The sequence below is a fragment of the Eleutherodactylus coqui genome, chromosome 6 (assembly GCF_035609145.1).
Source record: "Eleutherodactylus coqui strain aEleCoq1 chromosome 6, aEleCoq1.hap1, whole genome shotgun sequence".
NCBI lineage: Eukaryota > Metazoa > Chordata > Amphibia > Anura > Eleutherodactylidae > Eleutherodactylus > Eleutherodactylus coqui.
The window spans coordinates 92,847,606-92,866,925 of record NC_089842.1 but is presented as its reverse complement, the minus strand read 5'-3'; the positions used below and the strand labels follow the sequence as shown (position 1 = coordinate 92,866,925).

The window sequence follows — 19,320 nt, the reverse complement described above, 5'->3', positions numbered from 1 at the left end:
TGGGAAAAGTAGCATCACACTCACACGCACATCGCATGGAATGGCATGCTGGAGAGCAGCCTTGAGATGTTTATCATAGAACATAGACAAGTGAAGTCTTACTCCTCCTTTCTGCTGCCAAGATAGGTGTGCAACATGTAATTACTGTATTTTCTTCCCCAAGATCCCACAGTAAACGGGTCATGCCTTCTGCGAAAATGCCAAAAAATACACCATGCTGCGAATGTATTTCATATTCATGCAAATTTTGTGCGCATTGCATTGCACAAAACGCCCCCGCGTGTTTCTGATTCGTATAAATAAGCGTAAACCGATATATGTACAGGTTAAAAGCCCATTAGTGAGGTCCGTAAAAAGGTGTATGGGCCGTCACTAAGGGGTTAAGTTATGCTTCTCGAAAGAATCCATTTTAATTTCACTTCACAATAATTACATGTTGCTGGCTAATCTCTGCAGAAGAAAGAGGTAACAATCCTACTTGGACTATCCTTGACAGTAGACATCTAGGGTCTCGTCTGCCAGGCCCCATAAACATTCTATAGTTGGATCAGTGAAGACGACTCGTATGACCAGCTCTGCTATAAACCCAGCACTGGCCCAGACCAGTTTATCCACTATAAATGCATAAAAATTCCCAGCATTGCCGTTAGCCATTATATGTACTTTACTTCACTTATTTCCCAGAGGAACAACAACAGTAAGACTTCACTTGTCTATGTTCTACGATAAACATCTCAAGGCTGCTCTCCAGCGTTAGTGCCAACATGAGTGGCGCAACCTTTTTTTTATTTCGTCTTCTTTACGACTCACAAGGTTAAATGGAGTCTTTGTTTGCTTTCATTCCCATTGCTGCTGGGTTCTTATATCAAGGTAACATTCACAACACACTGTTGTGAAGTCACTTTTCTCTTCCCTCTTCAAGCTCCCAGGGTTCTACACCTAAGGTCGGTCTTATCTGTATTTGCTGTACTGAACTTCACTGTGGTCTATTGTTCTTAGTAACAGTCATTTTGAGCAATCAAGCAGCTAAGAGCCCTTTTATACGGAACGGTGATTGTTCAATTAATCGCAGAATAATAATCATTTAGTGTAATCATGGCCAACTGTGGAACGGCCAAGTGTGGAACGGCCAAGTGTGGAACGGCCAAGTGTTCCCCCATATTTCACAGTTCAAGTTACAGTCCCCTATTTCTATAGTGTAATGTACAGCAGTGGTTCCATTCCTCTCAATGGTGCAGGCAGATAAAGTCTCCTATTTGAGATGAAACGTGAATTGGGGGTGGGGTGGGGTGGGGCGGGGCGGGGCATGGGTCTCCCATTCTTGGGATCAGTGGTTGGTCCCAGCGATCAGACCCACAGCGATTTATTAGTTTTCACCCATCCGGCAGACAGGTGAAAACTGAAAAAAAAAATCCCACGTAAAACCACCCTTAAAGTCAATTTTGGCAGGAATATGTATAGGAGTGTCCCAATTTTCCCCCATTACGAGATGCCAGGAGAAAGCAGGATCAGGCACATTGCACTTTGTTGTCTGGCGGCCACCTATTTCTTTCTCCCATTGAAACACATTATACATGCTTGTATGATGGAGCAATAGCTGACAAGCGTTAAGCTGACCACACACATTAAATGCATATCAACTAAACCCACCAATAATATAATGTGTATGGGGGGGCCTCCCAACTTTCCCCTGATGTCTGCTTGGACTCAACTGCCCAATCATTTTGTTTTTAGGGAGCTAAGCCACCGCCAGTGATGTCTGACAGCAGCTTTTTTCCTTCTCTACATTCAGAATACATGCATGCTTGGCCAAACCAAGAGTGCATGTGTATGGGGATGTTGGAAGAGAAACCAATCAGTCGAACAAGCATTCAGTCGGTAGCTATGTAAAGGCGCATTTAGACACAACGATTATCGCTCAAAATTCGCTCAAAAGCCATCTTTTGAGCAATAATCATTGGGTGTAAATATGCCCATCTTTCACTGTCCGGCCGAATAATGAATTTTAGTCCTGCTGCAAACCATAGTTCAGCAGAACAGCTAATAAGCAGTACCGCACGCTGTGTTCTGCCGGGGGAGAGCAGCTGATAAGCTTTGCCTCAGTTTTTCTCAGCTGTCAGCCCAACAAGCAGAACAAAGCGAAAGTAATCAGTGAACAGCGGGAGGTCTGTTCCCTGAATACAGCTCCCTGCGGCTCACACACTACTACTTGGTACCAATAGGCATTAGTACCAAGAAGTAGTTTATGTAAAATGATCGCTCAAAAGCCATCTTTTGAGCGATCATCTTTGTGGTGTAAATGCACCTTAATGTGTAAGGTCAATCTTGGGCCTGAAAGGGAGTGGTGGTGCCTCCTACAGGTAACCATGTGCAATAAAGTATCTGATGCACACTGCCCATTAGTATGCATCATTAGTCATACTACACCTACTATGATTAAGGGATGATGCCCACATGAGCTGTGCTGGCCAGTTAGATCAGTATGCAGTGGCTTAGACTATCAATGCATGCTAATACACATTGTGCATTAGGTAGTCAGAAAAGTGGCGTGGCCATCTTAGTTTCTCCAGAGCTGGAGGGTTGCTTTAGTAGATCTATGTTATTTATGGTTTGTTTTATAGGAAAAGATTTCTGCTTTAACAAAATGTTTTTCTCCCTTCCTTCAAGAGCTGTTGTGCAATGGGGACCTGCTTCCCTGTATTTGCAGTCATTGGCTCTCAGAGGGTTTGGTAATTCATGCGTTAACCAATATGGCATGGAGAGTTAAGTCCTTAGACACCGTATTGGATGGGTACCCAATGGGTATATTCAGGCAACATGAGCATGCAAGGTCATAAACCACGATGAGCACACTCACATGAGCATTAGTAGTATATTTAAACTTTAAATAGTGTTATTGTCGCCTGACTCCACCCTTGGCAGGAAGTCACTACCAAGGGTGGAGTCGGGTGATAGTAACACTGCTAAGAGCGATAGTGATGATCCATATTTAGTTATGAGAGTGATTCCATGTAACCAAGAGTCATAGTGATTGCCATAACCACTATGGGCATACCCCTTTCATAAACCCTCAAGTTTCACTGGTGTGGAGCAAAGGGTGGAACTGATACCATGACTGAAAGACTTCTGAAACATTGCGAGAGCTAAAGGATACCAAGACTGTAACAACAGAGGGTCTGAGACAGCGGGGTTGAAGAAAGCTACCAACTAACATCAGAGTGGGTAAAGTGAAAGTGAGCCATGTTCTTTTAAATATTCACTCCAAGAATCACAGCAATGTGCATATGTAGCAAGTATAGTGTCTCCCTGTCAGAAGTTAATGTTCTGCAAATTTGTTGCCACAAGTGACTGTACTCTACGTGTAAGTATTAAATTATATTTTATGCAGTATTGTCGTGTACAAAAAACATGTCTTGTAGATGTAATTTCACTAACAGGCACTCAGATGCTGAGAATGCAGCCTTGTCATAATTAACCTTTGTAATGTTTTGCAAAAAGAGAAGTATCACACATGCTGTAGACTTTGTTTACTTTGCATATAACCTCTTGCACAATAAAACAGAATAGCTTGGAAACATCACTTGAGTGTTTCTCATTGTTTTCTTCTCAGATGCATTGACTAATAATTAGGCATAACCAATTGATAAAGCTACAATACCTCTTGAGTATCACCTAAATTAAGCAATTAGTTCAACACTTTATGTGGCCAAAAGTTGCAAAGAGCTGAAAAAAGGCTGATCATTTGCAGGCCTAATCAGGCCTAAGGATGGTTTCCAGTTTGGCAGATTTATATTGTGCTATAAGTTCAAGTAAAGTTGACAAGAAACTAAATACTGCGAAGCTCTGGACAGCCTAAAAACGAAGTTATTGGTATTGAGAATGACTTTGTCATGTTGGCGTAGCACAATCTGCAAGAGGGGGGGGTCACACACCTGGCTTGTGGCAGGTATAGATAGCCCTGGGAAGCTGGAGATATAGGGGGGGATGAGGGAGCCTAGATGTGCATGCTCACCTAGGTCATGGGCTGCGGTGGAGCATAAGGGCAACCTCCAGTAGTTAAAGCACAGTTAGAGTAACTTGTGTGCCAGTTTAAATAGGGGGCTGTCAGTTGACTTGTTGAGCAATGCTTGAAAATGTTGGTTTGGCTTTTGATAAATAAACCTGCCTTGGCCTTTTCAACCGAGTAAAAAGTTATGGTCTCCTTTATTGGATGGGGTACAGAATAGTATTCCAATATACGAGTCATATTTCCTGGTGTGCGAGCCCCCCTTTTCATAGATATCCCTAGAGGTTGACCCCTCTCTCTTATGGTACCTCCTTATACTCCAACAGCTTATGCAAGTGTGTGGACAACTTTACTGTCAGTGTTCTACAATATTAAAATCTAAAAAAAATAAAATATATATATATATATTTTAGTTGCTATTTTTTGGATTGAAAGGTGTTGTATTTCCCATTGCCACTCTTGTTCCATTTGTTTTACTTTCTATATAATATGTGAGCACTTAGGAATTCTGTAATTATCCCTATGTATTCAATTTTTTTCAATGCTGATTCCTGATTCTTTCTTTCCTGCTAATTCTATGCAAAATTGTTTATTTTCAAAAAAAGTTAAAATCTAGCAAAATTCTTGCTTCTATAATAACCATTTCACTTATCAAATAGGTAGATTAAATGTTTATACCAAGGGAAGCTGTTGGCACAGGCACAGTTCCCTTTAAAATATTTGGCAATGCATGTAATACATGGCAGCACATCGTATGCCAGCGCAAAACCTTCCCTTTTTTTTTTTTCAACACAATGGCCGTTTGCTCCAACTAACAGATGGGGTCTTAAGCAGGGTTAGCCCTATAACATAGGCTTATAAATAGGTCTAAAGCTAGCAATACACTTGAGATAGCAGTCATCTATACACTCATTTGAATCCCAGCTATTCCTCATGTCTCAACCATAGTCAAGTGTGCATGTTTTTTTTTTGTTTTTTTTTCAAAGGAGTGAGAGGAATAAGCCACTGCCAGACAAATTTGGCAGTGGCTTGTCTGCTGTGGGTACAAAGGTGCAGGCATGTTGAAATCCAACATGCCTGGTCCTTTTTGCCCAACAAGCATTAAGATAGGCAGCAGATTCTACCGATTTCATCCAACTTTTATTTAATGTGTAGGGCCAGATTCATATAGTATGTGGACAGGGGTCATCATTTTCAGCCATGATCATGGCCTTGTTATAAAGAGATTTCCCTGATGACAGATTTTCTTTAACCCCTTAGCAACATCAACAGCAGATGTGCAGTGGTCCAATATGCTGCAGGCCCAGGAGCTGATCCCACTCCATATGAGTTAGGAACAAGCTGTGTTAGGGTGACTACCCACTACAGTTTTTTTTCACTGCAAAATTCGTAGCATTTTTTTTTCTGCAGTGGTCTATGGAACTTGTAATGTTAAAATCACGATCGCGCAAAATCGCGATTTTGCGTTAAAGTGCGATTTTGCGCGATAGCGATTTTAGCATTACAAGTCCCATAGACCCCTGCAGGAAAAAACACTGCGAATTTTGCATTGAAAAAAAAAAAAAACTGTAGTGGGTAGTCACCCTTATACAGACAGCATCCACCTACAGCGGCTGTGTAACCCCTCCAATGCCATGGTCAATTGCAACCGTGGCACCTCAGCAGCTAGGCAGGGGGTGGCTACCTTTTTCACTTGTTCACACCAATCTCCTGCAACAGAATTGCGAGTATTTGTGAGATTGACATGATAGACTGTGGTCTAATGAAGGCCCCCAGAACTGTCAATATATTCCCTTTCGGAGCATACTGCACATGCAATACACTGCAATCCGAAAACATTACAGTGTATTGTACGAGTCAAAAATATTCAATTCTCACTAGGTTGCCAAGTTAAAAAAAAAAAGTTTAATAAACCTGGTTTGTGCTCGATAGATATAATTTTTTCTACCTATATACAAAAAATTATTTTATCCTTTCTCCATTCAGCATGAAAAAAATGTGCACTCTAAAACGATGAATGCTGTATTAAAAAAAACACAACGAGGGGAGATTACAATTATCTAGGATTCATATAGTATGTAATATCTATTAGGAAAGCACTTGTTTACTGAAAAGCACATGTTATACAGGAGGACACAGATGTCATCCTAGGAGGTGACTCCCACTACACCATATGGGATGGGGGATTAATAGGAGAGAGGATTACTGTTAAACGGCAAGTACCTTGAGCATTTTTGTCAATGTGTTTTGTGAATCAGAATGCGTATATACATAAATACTTTACCGGTTCCGTCTGCAGCTTTAAGGATGGAGGTGGAGGTTTATATGTAGGTGGTCCATCTATCCTAATAGGAAATAAAATAATGGTGAGGTCCACGAAGTATAACAGGAAATAATCAATTAGAGAGCACACAGAAAAGACCGGATAGGAGCAAACAAACATAATAAATTATTGCATTTTAGGCAAATTAAATAAATACAATTTGCAGAACTAGGTAGGGAGGACTGTCAAGTTATAGAGTACAGAACATAATATAATATATAACACTGACATACAAATAGAGAAACTGAAAAGAGAAGTGAAGGGATGGATTTAAGAAAAGTGAAGGGGGTATGGGAAGGAGAGCACCTCACGTGGACTCCGTGGCATCTGCTGTACAAGGTGAATGGACAATCAGACTTTCCATGAAGATGTAGTGTAGGGCTGTTACCATCAAGGATTGACATAAGAAATGTAGCCACCTATAGGTGGCACTAGAGAGACAGTTTTCTTCCCAAAAATTTACAGAAAATTACATCGTGTTCTCACATGTTTCAGTAGGAAAGGGCGCCCTTCCTACAACTGTTTGTCTGGTTATACTGTACATCCACTGAAGGTTTCTCAATGTGCTTATTAGAGTAGCCTGTTACATTATTGTTAAAGAAAGGAGAACTGCACGTTCCATTTTTTTTTTCAAGGTCAATGTGCAGATGGATTGTATGCAGCATCCAATTGCATTCACTTGGGTAGTTCCATTTGAAGGAAAAAAACTTCACTTTAAAAAAATACACTATTTTTTTGTCCCTTCATCTTCGTACTTATAACCAAAATGTGGTGTGAACCTAACCGTCATTTAGTATGCACATAGAGAATCAAGGGGTTCTTCCACGTTTTTCTATTAATGACTTATTCTTATCAATACATTGGTGGAGTCCACTGCTAAGAAGCTGCACTTGCAATACCAATTCAGGCCACTGTTCTATGATCAGCGCTTTCTGTGCTGTCTGAAAAGACAGTGGCGCCAGAAATCAGCAGATTGTCGGGAATCTCAAGTGGCAGATGCCTGGCAATCATCTATTGATGACCTGCAAAGAGGATAGGTTATCAATAGAAAAAAAGGGAGAAAACCCCTTTAATTAAGACTGAAGATTAAAAGCTCAGATACCAGCTTTGCACAGGGGAAAATGGTGATTGGTTAAAAAGGTCCTACTGATAGTCAGATTTAGGGAATAGGCATCTAATGGATGTGGACAAATATTGGTTTTACTACCATACCCCGTTATGGCATGTAACTCAAATATGCTGTTATCTTAATCCAGCACCCAGCACTCCGCTAACGAAATCAGAGTGAGTGCCCCTTTAATTCGAACCTCACTCCCGGCTCCAAGACTTCTCCCGAGAAGCACCTGTCCTCTGGAATGCGCTTCCCTAAAACTATCCGGGCAATCCCTGACACACAAAACTTCAGGCGTGCACTAAAAACGCACCTCTTCCGTATCCCGTAAACCAAACCCCTCTGTACACCCGCTGATAACATGCTGCCTGTCCCACTGACTGCAACCTCTGCTAGCCGTAATCAACCGCCCCTGCAGTCATATTGATTCAGCCACCACACGGCTTATGTCTGACCTTTATTTATGTGTATAGCATCCCTCACTCTCCACCTCGCCATACCGTGCACATCTCCAGCCCCTTTACCTTCTGTATCACCCCATTATCTGTAGTATGTAAGCTCGCTATATAAATAAAGCTAGATCTGCATTTTCTGACCTCTACTGTAACTTCTAGAACCATCATTGATCACCAAAGGAGGAAATTGGGACTCCAGCCCTGAAACTTTACCTTGTCACTAGTTGGTAGGAGGATGAAGATGTATATGCAAATAAAGTACATTCAGCATTGTAAAGATAAACTTGTATCATCAACACCTAAAAGGTCCTTTTACACCGTCTGATAACAGCACAATGACGAGCATTAATCAACAAGATTGGTAGTCCTTTAACTGAAATGCACACAGGCTGATTCAGAATGTATGGGGGAGGAACGACAGTGATGAAACTGTACGGGAGCCAAACTGTCAGAAGCACAACTGCAATTTACATGAGATGTGCAATCGACAAAGTACAGGGGGCACAGGGGGCCCTACATGACAGGGTGGCTAGGCATTAGGAGTAGATAGAAGGGATGGGGGAGGAGGTGACAATGGGGGTAGACAGGGATTGGTGGAGAGCAGGATATGTTAATTAAGGGGAGTAGGGCTATAAAAGTAGGGGACTTGAGCGGGAGAGCCATTTTAGAAAAGAGAAAGTGAGAAGAGTATTTCAGCATCTCCTAGTACTCCGATGGATTAGTAGAAACTAGAGATGAGCGAGCATACTCGCTAAGGACAATTACTTGAGCGAGTATTGTCCTTAGCGAGTACCTGCCCGCTCGGAAGAAAATATTTGGGTGCCGGCATGGGCGAGCGGGAGTGAGCAGGTAGAGAGAGATCTCCCCTCCGTTCCCCCCTGCTCTCCCCCGCCGCTCCCCGCCGGCACCCGAATCTTTTCTTCCAAACGGGCAGGTATTCGCTAAGGACAATGCTCGCTCGAGTAATTGTCCTTAGCGAGTATGCTTGCTCATCTCTAGTAGAAACCCAAGCAGTTTGTGCTCTAGTCTCCATTCAAGAAATAAGACCTAGTTTTCTGCTCCGAACAATGGAAAAAAAAGGATATTCAGTGGTACTGTACTTCATTTTCTTTGGTATACGTTGTATCCAAGGAGCGCTGGCCCTATGTCTGTTACATTTACAGTTGCAGATATGTTACCAGAAAGAAGTTTGTGCCTACAGGAGCTTGACATATAAATCAGATACGGTTTGTAAGCAATTTAGAATTTACTACTATTCAATTAGTTGATGCTAATACTTTCAGCAAACTTGCATTAATTCTGGCTGACAAACTGGAACCATGTTATCCAATGAAACCCTTGCTACAAGCAAATAGATTATGATGGTGGTTCTTAAGCAAATGATATATGGGCTCTCTAAATATCTGGGAATACATCCAACCGCTTGAATTTCTCATGCGTCAGCAGGCATCTTATGGTTAACCATAACAAAAGATCCTAGCATTGTATAACCTCTGTCTAAAATGACGGACGTCTACACTTGTACCAGTGGTAGCATCCACTCCTAGCCTAAAACTACTAGGATGACCACAGTGAAACTGAAGGTAAGGTGGCTCCCAAAGGGAAGTCCCAACAAAGAGGTTGTAGCTATAGTAATATGGTAATTAGTGGGGGAAAATAAAACCTTGTGAATGGCTTGACTATCTTTATAGCTGTATGATATGATTATAATTGGAGGCCTTCTGGTTTTGTGGCCAGTAGAAAGTGGTGGGTCCTTGCCGTATGTAGTGTTAACTGCCTTAAAGGTTTTTTCAGTATTCTATTGGGGGCATTTTTAAAGCTAGTACTACTGTACAAGTTATACTGTAGATACCATATCCCAACATTCTACTCAGAAGAATCATCCATCTACCTGATTGAATGACTACACCCTACTGTGATAACCCATTACAGTTCAATATACCAGCGGAAGTCAGGCAGAACAAATCTTGAGACTTTTTTTTTTTAATCCCTACAGACGACCATCCTACCTCCTTTCCTCTACGGGAATGACTACAATCAACCAATCAACGTCCCTAGGAACGTCTAAAATTTTATTTCTATAGGGTATACAGTAGCTTCTTAAAAACTCTAGCAAAATGTACATGGTGGAAGACATAGGGGCAGATGAATGCAACAACCACCTCATGATACATCTCAGTGCTGAAGAACAAAAATATAAAAACACAAGATCAACTGTTTGCACTTACTCTTCCTCATCTTTGGCAGTCTCATTTCTTCGCTGTTGTCGGCAGATCATTGCCACTGTGGTAGCTACTGCTACACCAACTATACCAGCTATGATTCCCCCAATGATGCCACCTGTAGTACCGGCTCCAGATGTGTTTGGTTTCGCTGTGTGAATGAAGATGAGAGATTGGTGACGACGAGGAGTTTGAATCTAGTAGTATAGCGACAGTCGAGATTATACTCTACCCATATATATAATGATATGAGATGGCTAGACTGCAGTTGCGTGGGTCGTAAATTACATTATGAATCACATACATAAACCTTTTCACATGGCATTTGTCTGTAACATCCAAATGGTAAGATCTCCTGACCAAGCCTTATACTAGAGTGCAACTGCTAGACAAAAAAAGCATAAGATTGTTATACAATAGTTTTTATATGACCATCAGTTAGCACACTTTAAAAAGGATTCTCTGTTGAGATCAGATTTCTGCCGACCAATATCACCCAACTTCCCCATAAATAGTCACGCTCATCTTGGCTGAGCATACAAGTTCATTTCCTTTCATTGGAAAAGAGAGGAACACCAATGAGGGAAACCACTGTGGAAATTCAGTATACTCCATCCTGCTTTCCTTCAATATCTTCCATCAGAGATTATGGAGTTCTTCCCATGCTTCTTTGAGCACTAGCCAATTCTGGCAAAATTAAGGAATTTGTCCAGTTTAATGTATATAACCAGTTTTATACTTAGATTTCCCATAAGCAACTTAAGTGGATCTCCCCAATAGTAGGATCCACCAATAATTGCCGATGCTGCCAGACCAGACCGTCCCTAACAACAAATATGAAGTGGACAGTAACTGGATAAGCTGATTTTTTTTCTGCCCAATTCCATTGTCTCTACCAAGATATATTGTAAATGCTATTAGAGGTACAGGGGTCAGCTACTGATCTGCACCATCCTCCATAAGCTTAAGATATCACTTCAGCCATTTCAAATGAATGTATTAAGGGAGACATCTGAAATCTTTACTTGCACTTTGGCCTATAGTCATTTAAAGAAACACAAGAGATGAGCGGTCTCATTAATCAGAAGCTAAAAGAATAGTAGAATGAGCAAATTCTTCATACTGTATCTGTGGCACTGAAATATGACCTTCTTGTTAGATAAGAACTCTTGATTCAAGAAGATGACTATTTGAGCCTTAACCCAATGAAGGTGCCTTCTGACATTAACGGACTACTCTTGACCTCATTGATATGCCCTAACTTATGTTACTTGGTGGCCAAATTGGTCAAGACTATTAAATGAGTGTATACAGAACCATGGCCATTCCTTGTGCACTTAAGGGACTCATGCATCCTTTTGGAATTGTCTTACCTTTGAGAGGAGTTAAGTTCCTCTTAGTCCTCCACAAAGGAGAGCAATTAAAAAACAATAATTATCATCAATATCTACAATAAACACTATCATGTGTCAAATCAATACATATAAAATTTTATGGAATACATTTTTATTTTTTGACGACAGTTTGCTACATCCTGTTACCTGAATCCTAGCATAAGCAAGAAAATAAAAAGAATCCATGCTTGATTAGCCAAAAAAAGGCACTAAGAAGTTTGGCAGCTATGGTGGTAATGCTAAGAGGATTGTTCTTGACTCCAAATCAAGATATTCCATTTCTTATTCCAGCTAATTATCAGCAAGCTAAACTAGTGATGGGCACCGAAGAGAAGCGGCATATGGCTGGTGAGAAGAGACTGAGCTCTGCCCATTAGCAACTTAGCAAGATTTTAGCTCTTCACAAAGAACTCGTCTCAGCAGATGTCTTTAAGATATTAGTTCCGCAAAGAGTAGAACTCTGCATATTGATGTTTTATCCCTGTCCAGGAAAAAAATTAAAATAAAATCACAACTCAATGCAAATCCATTATACCTAAAGGTCAATGAGAGCAACCCTTTTTACATTTAGAAGCCAGGAGAAGCTACTGTACATGTAGCATTGCATCCTTGCCCGTCGCACAGATGGCCATCCATGTAATACATTCATGGGTCAGGTCCCCTTATTGCTACCTGCTCTCCGCTCTGGCTAGTAGAGACGGGTCCCCATCTACAACTCTTGCCTAACTTAATACGGTACATGGAAAGGAGTTGCCTCTTGAAAAAACTACTTTAAAAAGTTTTCATATTACCTTGAAAATAAGACCTACCCTTAAAATAAGCTCTACTCTGATTTTTGGAGTGGGAGGCCCCTTTAAATATAAGCTGTACCCCAAAAATAAGCCCTAGATACACTCCATGAAAAAAAAAAAATCTTACCTGGTAGGCACCGTCTGTGTCCCTCCCACTGCTCTCCACAGTTCCTGCAGGCTTCCGTGCAATTCTCAGTGCTGAAAGAACATTACTTGCTGGTAAAGGGGTTTTTAGACCCCGCCTCCAGCAAGCGATTGCTCATTGTTTTTTTTTGAGGACCACGGCTTAGCCAATCACTGCGGCTCTCGATGAACCAATCACAGCCATGGCAGGGACCCAGACGTCACCTGCTAAGTAAGTATTACAAGACATCCCCCGAAAAGAAGACCCTGTGCCTCTTTTGGGGCAAAAGTTAATATAAGACAGGGTCTTATTTTTGGGAAACATAGTAGTAGAAACAAGCTGAACTACATGGACATTGTCTTCATTCAGCCTAACATACTAGGTTACTATGACACCATCTTCTTAGCCTCGGACTATGTATTTTAAGGTTAGCTTTTCCATGTCATACCAGTGAGAAAATTAAAGGGGGTGTACTAGAATTAGACGTTATCCCCCATCTACAGGATAGGGGATAAACTTGATCAATGAGGGGGGGGGGGGGTGCTTACTACTTAGACCCCACCAATCCTGAGAATGTGGTTCCTATGTCCTCCTCTGCCTGTCACTGCAGGGATGCTTCTCCCACCCAAAGAGTGACATCCCAATGGATGCAACTATGTATTTTGTTGTATCATAACAAACATTATGAAGGACATTTTCAGAAAGTAGCTTAGTTCAAGAGTGCAAGTATAGCAAAGCGTAATGTAGTATTTAACTCTTTGTGGATGCATCTTTTGTGCATAGTGAGAACCTGCAACACAAACTAGAATTCATCGTAAAATTGGTTCCATGATATGTCAAAAACTCTGCTACATCTAGAAATGTGGAGCTAGCACCTCTACCCATATCTATGTCTATTGCCTGTCTTAGTCATCAATGGAATCAGCAAGGTGCAGGAAAGGTGACAGTGACTCATGATGTTCAGAATGTCTGTACCATGCACCGATCTTTAGATGTATTCATCATATAGGCTACAATATTTCAGGCTTTCATCCAAACCACAGAGACGCTTGAGCAGTATTAACATTACCACATATAAAAGCAGAGCATCTTTTCCCCAGAGATCAGAGAAGTTCATCACAATGGATTTCTAAGAGCAGTTTTGGTTGAACAGTGTGACACGGACTCATGCTGGGATTGTCAGTAATGTCGTTTGCCTGCATTTATGTAAATTATGAAACAGAGACTCCGTCATTTATCCCAACTCATCGGATCTTACTTATGCGTCCTGTTTAAAGTGCATTAAGTTTTATGTGAGGTTTAAAATTTTTATGAAGGTTATTTGATGGGCTCTTAAAGAAATAGTAAACCTAAAATTCAAAGTCAACTTTTATAGTGTCACTAGAGATAGATACTGAACTTCAGCTCGTTTTAGGGGACTACAGAACAGTCACAAGATGCTGAAATTCTCCCCCTTCCCGTTGGACTGAAATAAATCAATGATAGATCGCGTGAGAGTTCTACAGTGACCTAGACTCAAGTTCAATGGAGCCTCAGGGGGTTGTCCTTATACTGGAGCAACTTTAGTATAGAGTAAAGCTAGTTGGTCCATTATTGCAGCATGGAAGCCCCTACATTACATGCCAAAGATTGTAAATAGAGAATGCAAATCAGACAAAAGAGATCCCATGTGAAATGTACGCCGAGCTCGCCCTGACTATCGTGTCATTTAAGCATCCTCAGGCAACTCTAATGATAGAAACAGTTAATACAATATTGTATGTATTTTTGCTTGTCTACTCGCTTTTTGAGGATTGACTACAAGTTCTCACTGGGATTCAGATCTGGGGAGTTTCCTGGCCATGGACAAAAAAATGTCAATGGTTTTGCTCACCAAGCCACTTAGTTTTCACTTTTGCCTTGTGACATGGTGCTCCATCATTGTTCATCACCAGATTGCTTCTGGATGGTTGGGAGAAGTTGCTCTTGGATGTTCTGATACCATTCTTTATTTATGGCAGTGTTCTTTGGCAAAATTGTGAGTGATCTCACCCTCTTGGATGAAAAGCAACCCCACACATGAAGGGTCTCAGGATGCTTTACTGTTGGCGTGACACAGGACTAATGTTAACGCTCATCTTTTCCTCTCTGCACAATCATTCCTCCATATATCCCGAATAGTCTGAAGAAGGCCACATTAAAAAAAAGCAGCAAACATTGTGAAAACCAAAATTTGTGTCACTCAAAACTTTTGGCCACGACTGTTGTGTTATTTCTCATGTACACAAGGCAGATTATTCTGAAAAGTCACATAAAAATGCAGGTATGTTTTAAAGGAGGTATGTCTACTTTCGTCCACAAACCTTGTTACCTTTGTCTATGGCTTACATCTGGTATTGCAGCATTCACTTAACCCCTTCAAGAACAAGCCTTTTTGTGCTGTAATGACCAGGCCAAATTTTGGAAATCTAGCATGTGTCACTTCAACGGCGAATAACTTAGTTTTAGGGCTCCTAACGGAGATTTTCTGCGGAATCTGTGGCGGGCGTCTGCACCCTGGATCTGCAGCAAATAGCGCTCATAGCATGCTATGGGAAATTGATTCTTCCTCCACACTTACGGAAACCAATTGCGCTTTCCGCAAGTGGAGGAGAGAAAAAAATCACGGCATGCTCGATTTTTCCACAGATCCTGCACTGATAGCATGACCATTGAAGTCAATCCACAGCAAAACCTGCTGTGTGTGAACACACCTATAAGTTATCAAAAATAAATCATACACTATATAATCACCTATACTAACTAAATAGTACAGATGATTGTGATAGAAGGGTTAATTTGGGGTTAATGTGTGTGTGGAGGCTTTTAAAGTGCTGAAATGCCAAAAAACATTTGTTACTACAACAAACTTTACCAGCCAGGGCTACATCACTTGAATGACATCACCAGGACCTGAACCAATCAGATCCTGATAATGGCACCCATATTACAGGCTATTAGTAACAGGTGTTTCACCCACTCAGGGGGAAAGCGATCACCCACTAAGTGAGGAACATAAGTATACGTTGCAGCCCAGCAAGCAGAGAAGTAAATTTACAGTGGGCAGTCAAAGTGGTAAATGAGGATGAGCTGCAGTATCACATGTAACCCATGGCCAAGAGGGGCACCGTTTCTAGAAGAAAGCAGCCTTATTTTTCTAATTGCACACAACCCTTTTCAAGGTAAACTATTGATGACCTATCTGTAGAAAGGGCCATGAACAGTAAATTAGCGGAGTTCTATCACCCAGGACACAGCCAATCAGCGGTTTCCTGGGACGTGCACTTATGCACCAAGTTGAATTCGGCAGGAAGCAGAGAACTGTGACCAGGCTTGGTATTACAGGCAATGTTCCTATTGAAATGAATGGGAGCTGTACATTTAGTACGCAGCCTGACCATTGTAGTGAGAACAGAGCTGTCCACTTCCTGCAGAAATCAGCTCAGTGCACAAGAGCATTGGCCCAGTGAACAGCTGATTAAAAATGGGTCCAGGATGGAAGACCTCTTACTGATTTACTATTGGTAGCCTGTCCTATGGGTCCTTTTACACTAGCAATGCTTGTTCCTGTGAAAAAGCACAAGAATGATCATTGCTGGGATGAACCATCCCTTTAAGGCTTGGGGATCTAGACAAGAATGCAATAGGTAATCTTTCTGCACCATCGAGACAACCGGACAGTACTACAATCCATAGTTGTGTTGCAGCAGGTCTACTTGCCCATGCAGTGTTCCATAATGAACATTAAATTGATTTCAAAAACATTTGACTAATTATGATACATTAAAAAAGTCAATTTTATATTTTCTAAGAAAATGTGGTCTTCACAGTACATTTCTAACAAGTGCTATTTCCATCTACTTAACTTTTCTTAATCGTCTAAAACATGAAATCCTCTCTAAATACAGCAAGAGCTCAATTAGTGGTGGAGCAAGTTACAAAGAAGAAAAATGAAAAATAAAATAGCACATCTCCCAAGTTGGTGCTGCCAATACAAAAGCATTTTTAGTTGTATAGATATTTGGCAAGGATACAACAAAGCTCTGCTAAATTAGAGCAATTATGGTTTTTTCCAGAAGTAAAGATCTATAAAAGGCCCAGAGCCTGCAGCACAGTGTATACTTGGCAACAGTTACCATAGACATTAAGAGGGCACCAAGCAGCCATCCAAGGAGTTTCTGCAATGGATCAGAAATTCTTACTCCGGAACAGACACTGATATTCACTAAGAGAATATTGAGAGGTGACATTTGTAGTTCTAATGACTGCTAATAGCTTTTGGTCTCCGTTGCATGAACCGGAGGTTATTATGGTAGATCACCAAGAGATGGATAATTGATCCAGGGATTTCTTTTGACTGAATGGAGATTTTGCTTTCTCCATCACATTAAGATAATTTGGGTGTTTTTTGTAACTTGTCATAAACCCTTTTAAGATGCGTCTTGACAGGCGGAAAAGATGAAGTAATGAAGGAGCAGTGTGAGGACAAAAAAAAAAAGGAGGAGGAGAAGGAAGAATAAGTAGGACAGAAGAACAGGAAGACTTGAAAAGCACAGAGGGAGGAAGATTGAAAGGGGAAAACAATAAAATAGGTTTCATGCTCCTGGCCTTATCACAGCTCTGTACAACCACCAAGTTGTATGGAGCTGTGATATGGCACCCCTGAAAAGCCTATGGACCCCTACTGAACTCTGTATGCAGCGGGTTTCAAATGGAGGCATCAATAGGTTCTGTTGGACCAAAAAAAGGAAACCGCAAGACGACGACCATGACAAATTAGACTTTAAAATGTCTTTTAACCCTTTCCAATCCACTGTCTGACGTCTAAAGACATTATGATTTAAGGCTGTACAGCTCCGATGTTGGAAGACGTCCGTCGGGGTTCTCTTACTGTATATTGCCAGCCTCTCTGCTGATGGAGCCTATCCAACCTGTCACCTCATGCAGTACTGGCTTTAGCCAGCAGATAGCGCCATTGTATAACAGCAGAAAAACAGTAAGCGTCCTAGGAAAACCAGAATACAAAAATTGGATTGGAAAGGGTTAAAAGGACAGTGCAGGCAAAAAAATAGATTTACCAATAAATTAACACTATTTCTAGAGCTAAATGAAGAAGGTTCTTCTTGAAGTATAAAATACCACCTTGAGAAATGAACACCTCAGATATGATCAGTTTGTGAAAGTGTCAGTCCTTACAAGTCTTAGACCACAGCATGTGATCCTGTCCCTACGCAAGGCCGGCACAGAAAATGACAGAGATATAGCATGGTTAAAATACGTTGTCTAGGAAATGGAGAAATATGGCTGCCATTCGTGCAGCCTTTGAGAAACCCATCCTAGTATGGCTGAGCCTACAGCCACAATGCTTGTTCCTATCCGGCTAAACATTGGGTTGTTAGTCTCCATCTCCACCTCCTCAGGTCTCATCATGCAGTTCTTCGTTACACTGTATAACTGCAGTGACCTGAAGTGTGGTACTACAGTAAATGTAACAATGCAATTCCAGTATCACTGTCCTAACTACCTTAGCAAGAGTAGTGATGCAGGCTTCCATTTAAAACAAAATATGGGGCCTGAATAGGAAATTAAATAGTTAATTTAGCTTCTGTATGCAGCAAAAGGACCTTCCACTGCCATTGGGCCACCTGACCAGAAGAATGAAAAAAACACAAACAACTCTGACTGGTCAGGGTGGAGCTAACCAAAGTAGATTTTGTGAAGAGAGCCTTGAGTGGAGGAGACTGGAGAATTTCCCACTCTCTTAGATATGTCACAGCAGAAAAAAAAAGTGCCGAGAGGCAGGCGGGAAAAGGTTGAGTGCAGGAGGTGGAGCTGGACAGTGACTAGGTAGAGAGACAGAAGGAGGGGGAAAAGAAGCCTGCAACCATCTTGCTGGCTTTCTTCCCTGTCCTGTTGCTGGAGAAGTTCTTGAATCTTCCTGCAGCCCACCATTGAGTTGATTGCGTACCCACTACTCTGAGGGAAGCCTGCGGTCGTTTTCAAGACCTGAAACCCTTTGAAGCCATGCCTTCACTTCATGCTTGCAGCAAACAGCTTAAGAAGCAACTGCCCCACAAGCTGCAGACAGCAGAAAATCTCCATAGCACCAAGTGAGTGAGTACTGGGGAACTTTAGCTCGTGTTTCAGGTTGGCAATTACTGTTATTGGGGTTAATAATGGGTTTTCCACTCTGTCAGTCTCTCTACAGCTTTTCAATATCTCAGGTGCTGAATCCCAAGGGCTTTCTAACAGTGTATCAAGGTTTAAATTGGGTATGAGAGTTCTACAGTCTAAGAGGTTTTCAGACTGCCATGTTCAATAGTAAATGGTGTGCCTGCAGTTTACGCAAACACGTGTTAATCTAATTTCTCCACAAAAGTTTCTTTAAATCAGGCACTCGCATCACAACTTTCTAACCACACCGCCAAGTTCTGTTCACCTTCTTCTGTGTACAAGATTTCATAGAGCAAATTTCACTCATAGTCACCATGACACAGCTTCTTAGTCCTCCCTCAGAAACCGCTCAGAGTGTGCAGGCCTCTGCCCGCAGGTTGTATAACAGGTTTCGGAGATACACATAGATCGCAGCTATGTTTTTCCATTTTCTAAGGCAACCCCTTTGAAAGGGGTGTATATGAATTCAACAAGATGACCGCTGACCACACAGCCTGTAAATAACCCATCGTAGGACAGGTTGAATGCATCTCTAGACCAGAGTGCGAAGGGTGCATGGCCAGAAACTAACACTACACTGTTTGGTCCCATTAGACTGACTGGTACGCTCAACAGGAACAAACAGTGTGGTTTTCCAGTTTTATCCAACCCCAATCCACAACCTTAGAACTACCCCATTTGCCTTCCTGGTATCGATGCATT

The 19,320-nt window shown here is 41.4% G+C and overlaps 1 protein-coding gene across 1 annotated transcript in view; it reads right to left on the bottom strand.

Annotated features, from left to right (window-relative positions):
• Positions 1–19,320, bottom strand: part of NECTIN2 (nectin cell adhesion molecule 2) — an 84,843-nt gene that overhangs the window by 11,203 nt on the left and 54,320 nt on the right. Inside the window, exons 6-7 of the mRNA XM_066607179.1 lie at positions 10,124–10,268; positions 6,291–6,351 (exon numbers count right to left, since the gene is read on the bottom strand). Of these exons, the coding sequence (XP_066463276.1) occupies positions 6,291–6,351; positions 10,124–10,268 (206 nt within the window). The remainder of the gene's footprint in view (positions 1–6,290; positions 6,352–10,123; positions 10,269–19,320) is intronic.